The following is a 17,134-nucleotide window of genomic DNA, read 5'->3' as shown; positions in this document are numbered from 1 at the left end:
CAAAACACAGATTAAAACATAAATATATATCAATTGGTCTCATCATCAAAATACAAAATTCAACAATCTCCTCCTTTTTTTATGATGATAACCAATTGATGATGGAGTTAACCTTAACTCCTAAAGTTTAAACAAACTCCCCCTATCAATATGCTTTATTGATAGAAACTCTTGGATTCAAAAATCCAAGCAAACTTGTCATGATCAAATCATGCAAGAGATCAACATACTTCTCCCCCTTTGTCATCAACAAAAAGGAGAAGTCCAACTATTCATATGTTTGGAAATATAAGTTCAACTCATTGCATGAAAAACATAATATCAAGTTTTATCATCATACAATTTGAAGCTAGAAAATTTAGCAAGTGTTACATCATGCTTAGAACGTTCATGCTATCATGTTTTAGATATGCAAGTTTTACAACATACAAGCTAGCAAATTTAAAGATGTGCAAATTGGCATATTTGCTTTTCTTTGCGATGTGCAAGATAGCATTTATTTATAATGTTCAAGATAGCAAGTTCTACATCATGCTAGCTAGTAAATTAGAGATGTTCAAGAAATCAACTCTTGTTTCTTGAAATATACAAGTTGTATGCTAGCAATTTTGCTTCCGTTGTAAAGTACAAGTTAGTATGTTTTGCATCTTAAGAAAGGCAAGATAACACTTTTAGTATACAAATTTATAGTATGCAAGCTATCAAATTTTACACAAAAAATTTAACAAAATTTTACATCTTTTAAGATGTGCAAGATGGACTATTTTTCCTCTTTTTGAAATGTGTAACTTGGCAAACATTACTTCTCTTGAGATTTGCAAGATAGCACTTCTTGCTTCCCTTTTGAGATTAGCAAGCTAGCAAGTTTGCGTCTTTTCGAATTGTGCAAGCTAGCAAATTTGCTTTGTAGCAAGTTTTGCTCTCTCTTTGTCATTATTAAAAAGAAGGGAAGACCCTTTACATCAATTTTCAAATTATGACAAAGGTAAGATAACAAAGATGAAAAATCAAGTTGTGAATATCAAAACAATTTTTCATCATGAATATTTCATCATTGCATGCATCAAAATAATATCATAAGCGTTTCATGCATTCATATCATCACATGAAGAATATAAAAAAGAACTTGGTGATGAGATATACTTCATAAATTCAAAGAATTTTACATAATAAAATTCAAATCATAAACCTTAAGAGATGTCATGAGAGAACACATAAACGATATTGATTCATGTATAATATCTCTTAATTCATTATGAATCATAAAAATTATAATTCCAAAAAATCAAGAGAAACTATGATTCATTTTAAAAAATCTCCTCGTAAAGAATTCTTAGGAGACCATGAAAAATCTTGATTCATATAAAAGATTTCATGAGAGTTTATGATTTCGATAAAACTCATTCAAATTTATCAAATCATTTTTATAGTCCAAGAGATTCACAAAAGCATAATATACATGGATTCATTAATCTTTTATCGAAAAATCAATAAGATAGAGATGTTTCATCTTAAGTTATTGGTTTCATACAAGTATGCGTTTATCTTTTTATTACAAATAAAAATATGCATCAACTTTTAGGATCGAAAAGTGAATTTCTTCATAAAAACCATCAAGACCAATAAATCACAAAAATCATCATGTATAACTTTAAAATCTCATACATAAAGTTGTTAATCATGGTATCAAAATATTTAATATTTTCATTACATCATTATGCATTATTTCAAATCAAACATGATTTCATTTAATTAAAATCAAGAAATAATAATGGAAATCAACATGATACACATTATTACTTCTTAAAAAACATTCATAGGATCATCATTAGATTTAAATCTAACATTTTATTTCATTAACATAAAACATGTAATTTTTATTATCATTTTTAAAATTACTAGCATGATCATAATTTTTACATTTTATTTTTAAACATGGAATTTTCAAGAAAAAATAATTCTAAATAAAAAAATGCATCATGAAAAGCATCATGTAATTTCGAAGTAAATTAGAGGGATTTCGATTACCTCATCGTTGAAAGCGGTTAAGACATAGTTTGCCACCTCGCCTTTGTTGATTTTCTCCTCGTCTTCAAAGGAGCTCGATTCATCTCAATTTGTGTTCTTCTTGTATTCAAAGCAAGTAGTTCCGTTCTTTTTGTTTTTTAATTTTTGTTTTATGAACTTTTTAAATTTCATTTGTGGCTCAAGTTTACCATCACTTGAGCTTATGCTCGAGTGGTCTTCAATTGTTTTATGTTCCAAATCCTTCCTGTTCTTTGGAAGGTGGTTCTCAAGTTCTTCACGTGCATTACATGTCATTTCATATATGATCAATGAACCAATTAGTTCATCAATCGAAAAATGGTTCAAGTTCTTTGATTCTTGTATTACCGTTATTTTCGAATCCCAATTTTTTGTAAGCAATCATAAAATCTTGTTAATGAGTTCAAAATTTGAAAAACTTTTACTAAGTGCTTTTAAACCATTGACGACATCTGTAAAACGAGTGTACATGTCAACAACGGTTTCGCTTAGTTTTATATAAAAAAGTTCAAAATCGTGTATTAAAAAATTAACTTTAGAATTCTTAACACTACTTGTGCCTTCATGTGTGATTTCAAGAGTATATCATATGTCAAAAGTCATTTCGTAAATAGAAACCCGATTAAACTTGTTTTTGTCTAAGGCACAAAATAGAGCGTTCATAGCTCCAGTATTTAAAGAAAACGTCTTCTTCTCCAAATTATTACAATCTTTCATAAGAAGAGAAGACCTTTTAAAACTAGATTCGATAATATTCCATAAGTTCAAATCCAAAGAAAGCAAAAAAACTCTCATTCGAGTTTTCCAATATGTGTAGTCCATCCCATTGAAAAAGGGAGAATGAATGAGAGAGTGACCCTCTTGAAAGCCGAAAAAAGTCATTTCTATTTGTTAGAATCAAGGGTTGGCACTAAGAGGGGGGGTGAATTAGTGCAGCAGAAATATTACGTCTGATTAAAACTTCATTCGATAAAAATCATTTCCGATGAAAAATCGATTTCGAAAACTTAACTTAAAAGCGTACGTAATAAATTAAAGGTAGTAAGCACTTAAGGAAGTTTGCAGTAAAGTAATAGCAAGAATGAAATGCAAACCAGAGAATACGACAATTTATAGTGGTTCGATCGTCATGACCTACATCCACTCCTTTGATTCCTCTTCCGTCGAGGCCACTGGCATCCACTAACAGTCTTCCTTCAATAGGCAAAGACCAATCACCTTTTACACTCATCTTCTTCTTTTACCAGGTTTAGGAGATAACCCTTACAAGCACTCACTCTCCTCTCTTAAATAGAATTCTAACACTTAGACTTAGAGGAGGGAATTTCTAAAGAGATTGCAGTAGCGTTTCTTTGATTTTAGACTCTTTGTACTTGTGTTCTTTAACCAAGGATGAGAGAGGTATTTATAAGCTTCAAGTTGATTCAAACTTGGAGCATAAAACTTTCCCATCCTGGGTTCCTCGGGCACGAGCGGTACTACCGCCTGCGTTGGGCGGTACCACCGCCCAATGTCAGTCGACATTGACATTGTCCTGGGCGGTATCATTGCTTGGGGGGCAGTGCTGGGCGGTACCATCGCCCAAACTGGTGGTACCACCACCTAGCACCCTGCTAGGAGCGATACAATCGCCTAAACTGGCGGTACCATCGTCTTAGGGCACTGTTTGGGCCTCTTATTGGGCCCAACACAATTCTTACATGGGCCTAGTTGGCCCCTAATTGGGTTGGCCCAAATCCAAGCCCAATTACATGCTAACTACGAAATCCTAAGACATTTGCTAAGCTAAACAAGTCCCTATGTCTATTATTCCGGCGACCTTCTAACGATCTATTGACAATGTTCCGACGGACTCCCGGCAAGCCCTTGGACTTCACGATGATCTTCTTGGTGAGTTCCGACAAGCTTCTCTGGCAAGCTCCGAGACTTCTCGGCTGGTTCCTCCAAAACTTCCGATGAACGTCCGGACTTTCGACGAACTCTCGAACTCCCAATGTAATCGCGTCCTTGACTCCGGGACTTCATTTTACTTTATGCCATGCTATCGTAGTTAATCCTGCATATGTAAAAACATACTTCGATCTAGACAATTAATACTAAGCATTAATCAAATTGTCCGGCATGTCATTGGTCCCTCGACGCTTCGTCTGATTCTTTGGCGCATCGTCCTCTCTTGTAGCCTATTGCCCAATCGGCGAGTTGACTTCATAACTCTGATATCCTTAGCGTAATATCCGCTCTTCTTGGCCTGATGCTAGAATCCACGGCTTGAAGCCTTCTGTCGATACGTCGACCGATCCACCGGTCCGATGTCCAATCTTCTGACATGTTCTTCCTGCTTTAATTATCTCAACTTGATCGAAGCATCCTATGTCACTCAAAACGTAGATTAAAACATAAACACATATCAATTGGTTTCATCATCAAAATACGAGATTCAACAGGTTTCCCTCGCCTCAAAGGTGATCTTGGGCTCATCATTTTGTCTAGAGTGTTTTTCTACAATGGCTCGAGCGTAAGCTTTTCATCCCGATGTGCTGTCCCCACCATATGCTGGGTTGTCAATAATGGCCTCAATTTGCTTCTCGATTAAGACTTGTGGGCATAGAGAGGGTTCTCGGGATTTTTTGATGTAGCGTCAGAGATGTCCCCTTCGGATGAGCTCCTCGATCTGGTTCCTTATATTATGACATTCCTCGGTGTCGTGGCTATAGTCATGGTAGAACTGGCAATATTTGGACTGATCTCTGGACTCATGGGGAGTTTTCATCGGGTTGGGCGCCCTCAGGAGCCCCTTCTCTTTGATCTGAAGGAAGATTTCCATTCTTGATGAGTTCAGGGGCGATAAAGGGGGCCTCAGTAGTGACAACTTGGGTCGATCGAGCCTCCTCATTGGTGGCCCCGAGGGTTGCCCATGGGACTACTCTCTGTGGGGCTTCTTGTGGTCCTCACGCATCCCTGCTATCAACGCTTCTATCACTACGTACTGGTTGTCACACTGGAGCATCTCGAGGACAATCGTTGGTGGCCTCTCGACCAGTGACCAGAAGAATCGAGATGGTCATAAGCCCATCAGAAATGCCTACATAATTAACAAGGGGTGGGCATCAGGGATCCCTTGGATCTTGATAGCAAAGTGAGCAATGAAATGGGTCATCGTCCTTTTGGCTTAGTTCGAGGAGAATGGCCACGAATGGTTTCGATCTTGCATTAGCCAAGAAGTTGAGCTCGGACTCTCTTGCAAGTTGATCGAAGGATGAGACCGAGGATGGCCTTAGTCGATCGTACCACATTCGAGCCGGACCTTGTAGGGTGGTGGGAAATGCTTGACACATAAGGGTGTCGGAGGTGCCGTATAGGGTCATTTGGGCTCGAAATACAACGATATGCTCTATCGAATCGGAGTCACTATCGTAGGTCTCCAATCGCCAGTAGCGACTTGGGGTTTGAGCTAAAACATTCTCGTCCATATGAGGGGAAGGGGCAATTGCCCACCAAGACCAAAGGTGGAGTGAGCGTCGGGTACCTCTTCTCTGGGACACTCGTCGGGGTTGTACGATGGTTGACATTCCTATGAGATGGCCTTTCCTCTAGTGCCAGAAATATTATGCAACTTCATGCCATTGCCGAGAAGTCAGCACGACTTGGTTTGGGGCATGTATGCGAGGTCGTCAAATGTGGCTTCTAGGCTGGAGTGAGTCGATGTCTGGTCAAGTCGTTCTGAGGGAGATTGGGTCGGTCCGAGGGAGATCAGGTCGAGATGCATTTTGTAGTGCTCCGTCCTTCTACGTTGATCTCCAGATTCCTACACATAGATCGAGGTTGAGAGTGGACTTTTCGACTTAACCCCTTCGAGGCTTAAATCGGTAGAGAGATGTGATGACGAGATTAGATGTTCGCGGTCCAACCCTTGGCACTAGCTCGAAGGTCGGCTTTTATACTTTCAATTGGAGGTCATCGTATGCAATCAGTTAATGGCTGCCGATGTCTCAGGCGGTCAACCTATACTCCCTGTGTAGGCACTAACTGACCTGCCTGTTCCCACATCGTGTGGCATCGCCTCGTACAGCCTCAGGTGGCATGGGCACAGATGCAGGCGACTATCTCATACGGGTCCGAGGTGTCATATCAATACGGTGCACCACGTCAGCACCAAAGCACCACGTCAGTTTCGATGTGGCGATTGACTGCGGCTACGAGATGGTGCCGGAATATGCCCTATCTCAATTCAAGTTCTCCAAGTCTCCCGTGGAAATATCGATGGTCACGAGACTAGCCATTCCAACTAATCGACGACCAATGTCACTGTGGATTGAAGGGTGTGCCGGTCTTGACACGCTAGTACGTTTTCCATATAGCTGTTAGTGACTCCATTAACTATGTGCTCCCTTGACGTAGTCTTAGTATATTTAGGTTACCTAACTCTAGTAATACTTACCTATAGCATTGGAATTTTTTGGGTGGTTTTGGCTCTGCTACATGACTGGCAATAGAACCTGTTGACGGTAACCCTACCACTAGTGGAACCTTGAACTATGAATTCAGTGCTCAAAGAAATAGTTAAGACTGTGAGCTTTATCTTTTGCGCTCAGGATTGTCTCTTTATTTGTCATTTCTTATAAGTTGCTGGTGTGATTTCTCTGCCTACCTGTAAGCTACTCTCCGAATTTTCGCTTCCCTTGCCTGTTTAATGTGAAAGATGCACAATATATGGTGATCCTCGAAAGCACTTGACTTGTATGTTATTGCAGTAGTGGTGCCACTTATATATGTAGGAGTCATCTGATTCTAAGGACATGAAGGGTCTCTGACACTTGCGGTTCCAATAGAAATGGCAGGCCAACAACAAGGTTGTGAGGAGGTTAGGTTTGGTCATCTAAACAAACACATCCGATCAGGTTAGGTTTGGTCATATCCGGACTGAGGAGGTTTAATCTCATTTAGGATGATCCAGGAACCATCGAGAACACTCCCCCCCTCCCACCAAATCAATGGGCCTACGATGTCACCTAACAGTGCGGACTTTGGTATTAGTTAGCAGGGAATCCATCTCTATTTAATTGTTGTGCGTGATACTAACAAGTTGTGGTGCTAAGCAAAGCATTCGTCGCTTGTTATGTTACTAATACAAATCTGATAAGACCCTAAAGTTTTATGTCGCTCTGAAACCAAATAATAAGATCCTAAAGTTTTATCATCGAAGAAAGGGGAGAAATGAGGATGATAATGATCACTTCGAGAGGATCGACCTCCTTGATCGCTTCGAGGGGATCGGTCTCCTAAGATTTATCAAAAGACAGAATAGTATTTTTCATAAATTATTAAAAAGAAACAGTTACATCCTTATTTGTAGAGTTTCACACAGAATCCATCAGAACTTGAACTCTAATAATAAATAAATATTAAATAAATCTTTAATTACTTTAACTGAACCAAATCGGCTCAATAAAAAACTGAACTAAATAAACTTAATAAACATTATTCAAAAGCTCAAAAAAAAATTCCTAACAAAATCTTTCAAGATTTTGCTCATTGAAAATTTCATCTTGAGAATAGGAAGATTTATGTGTTGTCACTCCGTTGATTGCATCCGTGTGACTTTTATGCACCACGTGACAACCCAATCGCCATCACAAGGCAGTGCCAGGAAAAGCGTACCACAAGAATGCAATCTGTTCACATTATATGCGTGTGTGTGCAGTCTAGAAATGAAGAGGCAAAAAACTATAGATTATAGAATAGAAATACTATATTATTTCTGAGTAGAGTTCATCTGCATTATACATTTTGTCTTCTCTACTGCTGATACTGTAAGAATCTTTTAGACAAAATAGTACCTACTTTTTCATTTTTTATTGACCAACAGCCTATATGATGAATTAGGTCATACATTTTGAGTCATCCACTTTTTAATTAGTCATATATGCCACAGGAATTCTGATTCTTAATTACTATTTGGCTGATCTCTTGAATCATTCTGTCGTCCTTAATATGTCATCACCACCAATCTTTTCTCCTTCATTCAATATGTTTCCGCATGCATCTATATCTTCATGAATTAGAGCATTAAACAACCTTTTTTCTTGCATTGTTTAAGAGAGATTTATTTGAAATATTTGGTTTCTTTTTCAGAGGAAAAACACGTAGGTGATGTAACTTGTTAGAAACAGTCAGATTGATAAGTACAGAATTAAATTAGCTTGCTCAAGTCTTTCTCTGACACATTATTACATTGTGATGAGCACTCATACTTGTTCCTCTATTAAACCGCTGCACTCCCAGGTATCAAATTCTGCCGATGGCGTGCTTAAGCAGAAAGAACAGCAGTATTCTTTACACAATCCATGCAGATTCAACTCCATCAACTTTATTGAGCACTATTCATTATCAAGCACATATGCATGCCCTACCATGCATAAAGTAAGTATACATGACCAAACATTATCTGCAAGTCTTAATCTTCTTCCCTGCTGCTTTTCTCAGCATATCTTATGAATGCTCTCTTTGTCCCTTTCCCTTTCTAACGCCATGCATGTTTCCTCAGAAATCTCCCACCCACATACGACCTGTTGAAACCTGTCTGCATTCATAGCTAGAACATTATAATATACCCTAGAGATAGCGAGAGAGAGAGAGAGAGAGAGAGAGAGAGAGAGAGAAGGGATCGGGCAGTACGACAAATTAGTCGAGTAAACAACAGAGGTGCTTGAAGGTGGCCAAGTTGTGGTTGAAGAGAGGCACGTAAACTTCGATGCTTCCATCTCCAACCGTGGATGGAAGCAGGACCAGCATCCCCTCCACTGGTGAGTAGGTCGGCATGAAGCAGAAAGGAGTCCCACCGCCAAAGTTCACGTCATAGAAGGGAAATCTCAACCAACTGTGCACCTCCAAGTTGGGGCTGACCACCCACTCGTTCATGTCCGCCGTCGTCACCAGACCCTCCGCCTCCACCGCCGCCGATTTCGCGAAGTCGATGAACGACCTGAAGTACCGGTCGTCCACCCTCTCGATGCCTTCGTGAATGAGCGCCGCCGCGTACTGTAATGGGCTGTTGATGAGCTCCCCCACCTGCGTGCGAGGGAACGCCCACAGCACCAGGTTGCCCAAGTACTCGTCCGGGACCGGGGGGCTCAGCCTCCTGCGGCCGTCGACGGAGATGCGGACGTCGCTGGTGGTGCGCTCGTCGAGTCCGCGAGCCTTGCTGATGACCCTCCATAAGTGGGCTACCAAGCTCTCGAACGTGCTGTACTGCCTCTTGCTCCCCAGCGAAGCCTTGGTCTTGAGAGCGGTCAGGAAGGGCTTGGTGAAGTGCGCCTTGTGGACGACGATGTCGTCCTTTAGGGGGTCGTCCTTGGCGTTGAACATCTTCTTGGTGGTGAACTCCGCTCCCCGGTGCTGGAACTCGACGCGAGGTGGTTCGCGAGGGACGAACAAGGCGGAGCGGCTGCGAAAGGGGATGGGGTGGATAGGAAGGCCCCGTGTCGCGGCGCCCCACGCGACCAGGAATTTGCTGGCGGCGTGGCCGTCGGCCACCAGGTGGTGCGCCGTGAATCCCACGACTAGGCTTCCGCAGGCGAACCTCGTGAGCTGCACCTGCACCAGCTCCTCCACCCCCTGTATCCCCGGATGCAGGGTCAGCAGAGCCGGCGAGGGCTTAAGAAGACCGGCCACGTCGAGCGGCGCGTCCGACGACGCCTGGAAGACCTGCGCACCGGCGTCGTTAAGGAGGACCACAGGTTCGCCTCGGGCGTCCTCCCCGAGCCGCCCCGCCCACTCCCGGTACTCGGAGAGCACAGTGGCCAGCCCCTTCTCGATGTCGGTGTTCGAGGGGGTGGGCGGCCGGAAGGCGTAGATGACGGCCATGTGGGTGTCGTAGGTGATCTTGTCGAAGACGCTCAAGGGAACATGAAGACAGGTGGAAGTCGGCTCACCTTTGTGTAAAGGCTTGACGATCTTTGACCTCTCCACTCTCACCTTCATGCTTTTACCATCTTCCGGCATGGCTGCAGGTTGAGGAAGCTCTCCTTACACCGCTCTTTGGAGAAGAGCAGCAGCAGCTTAAATAAGCGACAGAGTAGCGGCACTTCGGTGTTTGATTTGTAGTGTTAACCATACAGCGATAGAAAGTAGGATAATACTGACCGACGTCCATTTGGTAGGGTGACCCTCTCATGAATGGAATGCTAGAGTAAGAGACAGTTGGCAGCCATCGACAATCGGCAAACTCTCATGGATCACTTTTGACTTTGAAGGCAACTCATGTTTGATTGACACTTGTTAGTGAAGGATTAGATCGTTTGCTGGTGAAGATGTCATCTCAGATCCTACTTTTATAGTGAAGAACAAGAAAACATATGGTTATCAAATTAAAGATCATAATATTTATCATTCATGTCAACTACATCTATGACTTCACTGCTGCCGCGAATCGGGTTGGTAGAGAAGATACCGATATCTTAATCACTTGAATATATTGCATATGATAGCTATAATGGTAGTAGCTACAAATGCAGTGATCGATCCAAACTAGGGTTAATAGATTTATGTATAAAATGTTCGTGATAGGGAAACAGTGGCACAGTCATTATTCTTCTGATTCAACTGGTGCCAGACCGTCACTCTGAAATTAACACGAGAGCTCGTACCGTCCTCTCAACATGGAAAGTGGCACGAGACGGTTATTGAAACACTATAATCAAACTCAACCTCTTAATTGCCTTTCCATCGCCCTATCAGAACCCTAAGCTTTCCCTCGATTGCACCACTGATCTCCGGTGATGATTGCGGTTCTTAAGGAACATTAATTTTGGATAATGTAATACAATTCTTCGGTCACCTAACATCGATTCTCATCCCTTATTCATTTTGGACGTGCCTTTATCACGATAGATTGTGTGCCCTTGTATATCATTTCTCGATGTTGCCAACAAGAAGACATATCACTAGCTATCGATATAAATAAATATCTGACGGTACAAGAAACTAGGAGGGGAGGGACAAGTAGCCAATTACCCTTTATCAATAAAATAAGTATAAAAATCGAATCCCAAAAGCAGTAGGGGGGACAAAAAAAAAAACCATTAAAAAAAAAACTCTCATGAGTTCTTTTAAATCTCTTTTATTTTTATTGACTTAAGCGTCGGAAAAAACTCCAGAAATCTCTCTACACTGATCAATTGTGTAGAACTCTTGCGTCTAGGGAGTAACTTGGGTGATGCGAAGCATTACTTGACAAGTTCAAGGCACACTACGAGGTGGCTCCGAACTTCTTTTAACCGTACTTCTCATCCGCTTGAGTTTCTAGGATAAGTTCATACTTTCAGGATAGAATTGAGCCATATTAACTCCCCGATCAACAGCACCCAAGCAACATCACTTATGGGTGTCATCGGAACAAGGTCAATCATGTCGGATCTGAGCCCGTTTAGGTTGAAGATTTACTAGACCCCTCATCTTTTGTGGTAGTCCATACGTCCCGTTCGGTGATGACTATGCATGGACGCCATATTCTAGTTGGCAACATAAACAGCGACATTATATGCATGCACTATGATGACATGAGAAATGACCTAATAAATAAAAATATTAGGAATGTTTTTCTTCATAAGTTCTTTTGTTTTTTGGAAAAAGAACAAGATGATTGGACTGATTCATCAATAGCCTTAGGTGAAGTCAGAATTCCCTATCAATAGCGGAAGAATTCCTGCGTAGAGATAGAAGACAAAATTCAATTGCATCTATTAAGTCTTTAGGAGTGGACCCCAATCAAGCCGTAGATAGACATCCAAGATGACGCCTCTTCTACGTAATCGCAAAAAACGCACGCACGTAGAGAGATCGTCATCTATCGGGTTGGACGCAGCAGCGGGCCACTGCGCATCCAATCACGGGACGGGTATGGTCGCCGGGTGCGTTTGCATAAGTGATCGACGACGAAAAGATGCATGCGGGGGAGCGGGTACGTCAAAAGTCGACCGAACGGGGAAAAGGAGGCTTCAGACTCGCGGAGAACTCGGCCGCCTCGTGTCGGACTCGCCGCGACTCACAGCGGCACAGACCGAGCCACTTGGCTCAGTTTCCATACCCGGGCACCCATCCCTAACGATTCTCCTCCTTCAAACCCTTGTATGGCAACAGCGTTACCGTCAGCGCCACCCCCGCTCCCTTAATGATGCAGTTAATGACCTTCCATATATGTATATATATACACATGCGGATCAAGGTTCGGAAACCCAAGGTTGCGTGCGATGCACCGTAATCGCCATGGATTCATCTCCTCCATGCTTCCGTGGTTACGGGACAAGGTTTGTGTTGCCGTGCGTGTTCGTTCCTTTGGTCTTGGTGTCCTTGCTGCTCCTCTCTGTTGATTCCAACGGCCCCACCCCCTGGTTCTCTTCCTTCTCCTTTTCCCTTCCTCTTCATGGTGGTGGTGGTGCACACAAAGAAAAGGATTTGGAGACTCGGAGAGGTTTCGGAGCACAGGTTTCCTTCGATCGCTCCGGTCATGCTTCTGATGTATCTGTTCCTCCCGTGGCGGCTCCGAGCCCGGTGCAGGGGCCTGTAAGTCCTCTTCTCTCTTCTGTTCTTGCACCAGTTTCTGATTTTACTGCAAAAAAAATATTTAATGGACGTCATATGATTCTGATTTGGTTTCGTCAATTGATAATATGGTAAGGAAACAGTTTCCAAACTTAGGATTTTTCTTGTTTCTAAGTACTGTTTACTACCTCCATACATGTCCTAGTTTATGTGTAGCCTTCTGCACTTCCATTCTTGTTGTTCTTGCACCAGTTTCGTTTCATTCTGACATATACTTGGAAAGCAGACGATTAATGATTCGTATGTATTAAGAGAGATTGTTTCCAGAATCAAAGTTGAAAATTTTCCTCCATGACATGCTTTAAATTTCATTAATCGTCATGGTGAGGACTGGGGAGAACTATCTGACCGGAGTCAACTCAACCCATCAAGTTTGGCCGTCAGCCTTCTTCTCATGCATGGTTTTCGGTAGACAGAGACTACAGTCATGGCCATCCCAGAGAGCTTTCGTCTTGGAGCAGAGTATAAGACTATAATTAGACTCAAACATGTGCTGCCACAGACAAACTGGTCCTCAAGTCCCAGGAAATGATCGACAATGCCACATTTTGATAGATGCAGGACAGCAATGTTGCAACCAATCAGTTCGGTTGTCACCATATTGCCTGGTTCTTTCAGGGAATTGCATCTTGATTCTTGCAATGGGGTCAAAAGGAAGACAAAGCATGTTGAGGAGAATTAAATGCCTAGTTTGCAAGCATCATTTTATTTTTGTAGGGCATCGGATGAATTTTGAAGCCAATTGGGCACATACTCAAAATGTATATTTTCGTATTGTCTATCAGTTTGAACATTAAATTCTGCCCCTTTGAAATCTCTTCGTTAAATTCACTGTGTTATTTCACAGGCAATATTACTCTTCGAACACAACACCACCGAGGATGTGATACCATTGCCAAGAGGGCGGGGAAAAAGATACACGAAATTACAGAGACTTGAACTCGGCCTGGGCAGAGCTCGAGCAGCTATCAAGAAAGCATTTCGGAACGCCGGTAATAGAACGACATTACCCGACAAAGATTATGTTCCGCAAGGGCCATTATACAGGAATGCTTATGCTTTTCACAGGTATAATGGTAATGATCTGCAACATGTCCGTATAGTAGAAGCTTCAACGGTTGGTTTGATGTGAAGAAAACATGCATGCAGGAGTTATTTGGAAATGGAGAAGCTGTTCAAGGTGTACGTGTATGAAGAAGGTGAGCCGCCACTCTTCCATGATGGCCCCTGCAGGAGCATATACTCTTCGGAGGGAAGGTTCATCAACAGCATGGAAATGGACTCCCGGTATCGGACTAGGAACCCTGATCTTGCTCATGTCTTCTTTCTGCCGTTCAGCGTCGCCAAGATGGTTAAATTCATATACAAGCCCGAGTCCTTCGATATCTCCCCGATCAAAAAGACCATTGCTGATTACATCGATGTCGTCGCCGAAAGATATCCTTACTGGAACAGGAGCCTGGGTGCAGATCATTTCATGCTTTCCTGCCATGATTGGGTTAGTCTTGTGGGTTTCAATTCATGTTGTCGATCGCTCTGATGTCGTCGCTGTAATCGAGAAGGAGACGTAGTTTGACTGATCGAACAGTGGTTCTGCAGGGGCCTCATTCCTCCAAAGCCGTGCCTAATCTTTACGGAAACTCCATTCGAGTCTTGTGCAATGCAAACACGTCCGAAGGCTTCGATCCTTCCAAGGACGTATCGCTGCCAGAGATCAACATCAAGACCGACGTCATGGCCGACATGATGGGAGGGCCATCCGCCTCGCACCGCCCCATCCTCGCGTTCTTCGCCGGTGGAGATCATGGCCCTGTCCGGCCGCTGCTTCTGGAGGCGTGGAAGGACAAAGACCCCGACGTCCAAGTCCACGAGTACCTCCCCAAGGGAGTGTCCTACTACGACAAGATGAGGAAGAGCAAGTACTGCTTGTGCCCGAGCGGGTACGAGGTGGCGAGCCCGAGAATCGTGGAGGCCATCTACCTCGGCTGTGTGCCGGTCACCATCAACGACCACTACGTGCTGCCGTTCAGTGATGTTCTCGACTGGAAGGCCTTCTCGGTGCAGGTCTCGGTGGAGGACATCCCAAACATCAAGAAGATCCTGATGGGCATCTCTCCGACGCAGTACATCAGGTTGCAGAGGAGAGGGGCGATGGTGCAGAGGCATTTCGTGGTGAACAGCCCTCCCAGGAGGTTTGACGTGTTCCATATGATCCTTCACTCCATATGGCTTCGAAGGCTCAACATCCGCATGCATCGTCCCCAGGTCTCTGATTGATCCCGGAGCCCTCCTCCTCCTGCTGCTTTGATCGATTGTTACCATACAGCCATTTTAATTACAGTATCCGTGAATATCACTCACTTACAGAAGTCTGATTCTTTTTCTTTGGGTTTGTCCATCTCTGGTTGTTGTTGATGCAACCTGAAATCGGCTGCTCTGCACCAGAAATGATGACAGTTTCTAACCATTAAAATTATGAAATCCACATAGTTGTGGTGATCAATCCGTAAGACAGCTCTGTGTTTGCTGGTCTTCAAGATTTTGTGGAAGAAAGTACTTCTGCTTCGATGTTGTCCTCTGAATTCTCCATTAAATCAATAAATATAAAGTTCTGATTCTTATGTTTCATGCGAATGTCTGCCGTCTACATCCTCAATTCTTCGTCTCCTCGAGGTAGGCGACGAAATAGATGAACCTGATGTTGTTTCTAAGAGCACCGCTTTTTCTGGATTAATATTCCTCCTGCAGATGAAAGGGTGAACTAAGCATTAAATTCACGAGCAACTGAGTCTCTTGATTGTCTCGGATTTTTATGTGTTCAACTCTTTTCTGCTACTCTGTTCGACGCAAAGGTGTGATTTTTGTTTAGCTTGTACACATTACAAATTTTTAATGCCAAAAGATCAATTTAGCTTTCTCTGCTAAATGATGTCCAACAATTCTCCTTATCCATTGTTTCCCAAGCTGCTTCCTTACCTGGTGTGATCCTTGCAATCAGAAAGGCTGGATCACACCAAACTCAATCGCAGCATGGTCCAGTTCAGGTCAGATGCAGCCCACACCAGATCCCACTGGAAAGCGAAAGGTTTGCAGCATCTGTTCTGAAGGTGAATTAGGGAAGTCAAGTTACATTTCATTGGGAATTATGATCTATGAGTAGACATTAGACCACTTGATAGTTAATTTCTTGAGCTGACAAATTTTGAGCAAAACAAGAATAGTTTAATGAAGTACGATTTGCATTAGGCATGCCTTCTCAAATCAAGATTCTTCAAGTACAAGTGTCTCATGGATGTCCATCAGATTTGGCTCTGACACAATGCCAAAAAATTTCTGATCTTGATTTGTCACTCTTCGCAGGCTGGATAGGTTTCTCTATATCATCTACAACTTGAATCTCATCAAACAGCAGATCTGTTGTCAAGATCAATTTAGAACTTCTGAAGTAAAATTAATTAGTAGAAAATAACTCAGTGGCAGGTCGACACATGGTTTAGCTCAATCGGTTGACACTCAGACTCAAACTGCTTTGTTTAAGCTTCGGACCGAATCAGATTTACAAAGGATGTGTCTGTTCTTTCCTTTCTCATTCGTCGTTTAGGAGGTGATGGAAGGAACAAAGTGAGTGAGTGATATACTTTACAAAGCTGACAAGTTTGAGTTTGGTTCCTGATTAACATAAGCTTTATAGAGCTGACACATTTGAGTTTTGTTATGGTCTTCTCACAAGTTCAGAGTAAGCTCCTTCTTTCCAAAAGGACCCAGAATTGGTCGGACCTTAGATCTACTGCTGTTTAACTTGCAGAGGAAAATTACAGATATTGAGAACATGACCTTGATCTGTAATAAGTTTTCATTGTCATTTCCTTTCCTGGCTCATTGCTGGATGCTTCATTTTGCTTGAAGTCATGTTCTTGTTATGGGGACTTGATCCTGTGGAAATCTAGTTTATTCAACCCTAGCAACAATGTGATCTTGATGGACATGCACACCATTTCTGGTCACAGCACACTTTCGAAGCTTAAGAAGCCTGTCTTTGACAGCTTACGGCACCAAATTGTTTAATGTGAGTGCTGGAAGTGTTGAGTGTGTCATCTGATTAGGTGGTCTCAAATAAACAAACTAAAATGATGTGTGTGTGCTGTCTGCTTGAGCTGTCTCAAGTGACTGGAAATCTTTAGCAGTTTGTGATGACTAGAATGGCACATTCAGAATAGGCAATGTCAACTTGAAGTGAACTTTTGAGTGGTTCAGGGAGAATTCCAAAATTGCTGTGATCTATGTGCTGATTGATTGGACTTTGACAAGGCTTGATGACTATGACAGCACTTTGACAAAGAACACTACTGTACAAAACCACATTTGAGTCTTCAGACATTTGTAAGATAACTATATATTAGTTCTAGAGGAGTTGTCAGCTCAAGACACATCAACAAGATAGAAAGAGCTTTCTGATCATGTCTGCTTTCTGGATTTTGCAGCCACATGT

The 17,134-nt window shown here is 42.4% G+C and overlaps 2 protein-coding genes across 2 annotated transcripts; one reads left to right on the top strand and one right to left on the bottom strand.

The window, feature by feature from the left end:
• Positions 1 to 8,411: 8,411 nt before the first annotated feature.
• LOC135619552 (agmatine coumaroyltransferase-2-like) lies at positions 8,412 to 10,125 on the bottom strand. The gene is made up of 2 exons (XM_065121667.1): positions 8,722 to 10,125; positions 8,412 to 8,626 (listed from the first exon to the last, which is right to left on the bottom strand). The coding sequence occupies exon 1, from the start codon at positions 10,045 to 10,047 to the stop codon at positions 8,728 to 8,730; it is 1,320 nt and encodes a 439-aa protein (XP_064977739.1). The 5' UTR covers positions 10,048 to 10,125; the 3' UTR covers positions 8,412 to 8,626; positions 8,722 to 8,727.
• A 3,669-nt stretch (positions 10,126 to 13,794) lies between these two features.
• On the top strand, positions 13,795 to 15,028 carry LOC135618442 (probable glycosyltransferase At5g03795). The gene is made up of 2 exons (XM_065119311.1): positions 13,795 to 14,143; positions 14,245 to 15,028. Exons 1-2 carry the CDS (start codon positions 13,808 to 13,810, stop codon positions 14,920 to 14,922), a joined length of 1,014 nt encoding a protein of 337 aa, XP_064975383.1. The 5' UTR covers positions 13,795 to 13,807; the 3' UTR covers positions 14,923 to 15,028.
• The last annotated feature ends 2,106 nt before the right edge of the window (positions 15,029 to 17,134 follow it).

Source organism: Musa acuminata, chromosome BXJ2-8 (genome assembly GCF_036884655.1).
Source record: "Musa acuminata AAA Group cultivar baxijiao chromosome BXJ2-8, Cavendish_Baxijiao_AAA, whole genome shotgun sequence".
NCBI classification, from domain to species: Eukaryota; Viridiplantae; Streptophyta; class Magnoliopsida; order Zingiberales; family Musaceae; genus Musa; species Musa acuminata.
Note: the sequence above shows the minus strand (reverse complement) of the source record. Positions and strands in the feature narration are given on the sequence as shown.

Coding starts and splice junctions, on each gene's coding strand:
- LOC135619552 (XM_065121667.1), bottom strand. CDS start 10,047: ATGCCGGAAGATGGTAAAAGCATGAAGGTGAGAGTGGAGAGGTCAAAG.
- LOC135618442 (XM_065119311.1), top strand. CDS start 13,808: ATGGAGAAGCTGTTCAAGGTGTACGTGTATGAAGAAGGTGAGCCGCCA. Junction 14,144..14,244: donor TGCTTTCCTGCCATGATTGG/GTTAGTCTTGTG, acceptor GTGGTTCTGCAG/GGGCCTCATTCCTCCAAAGC.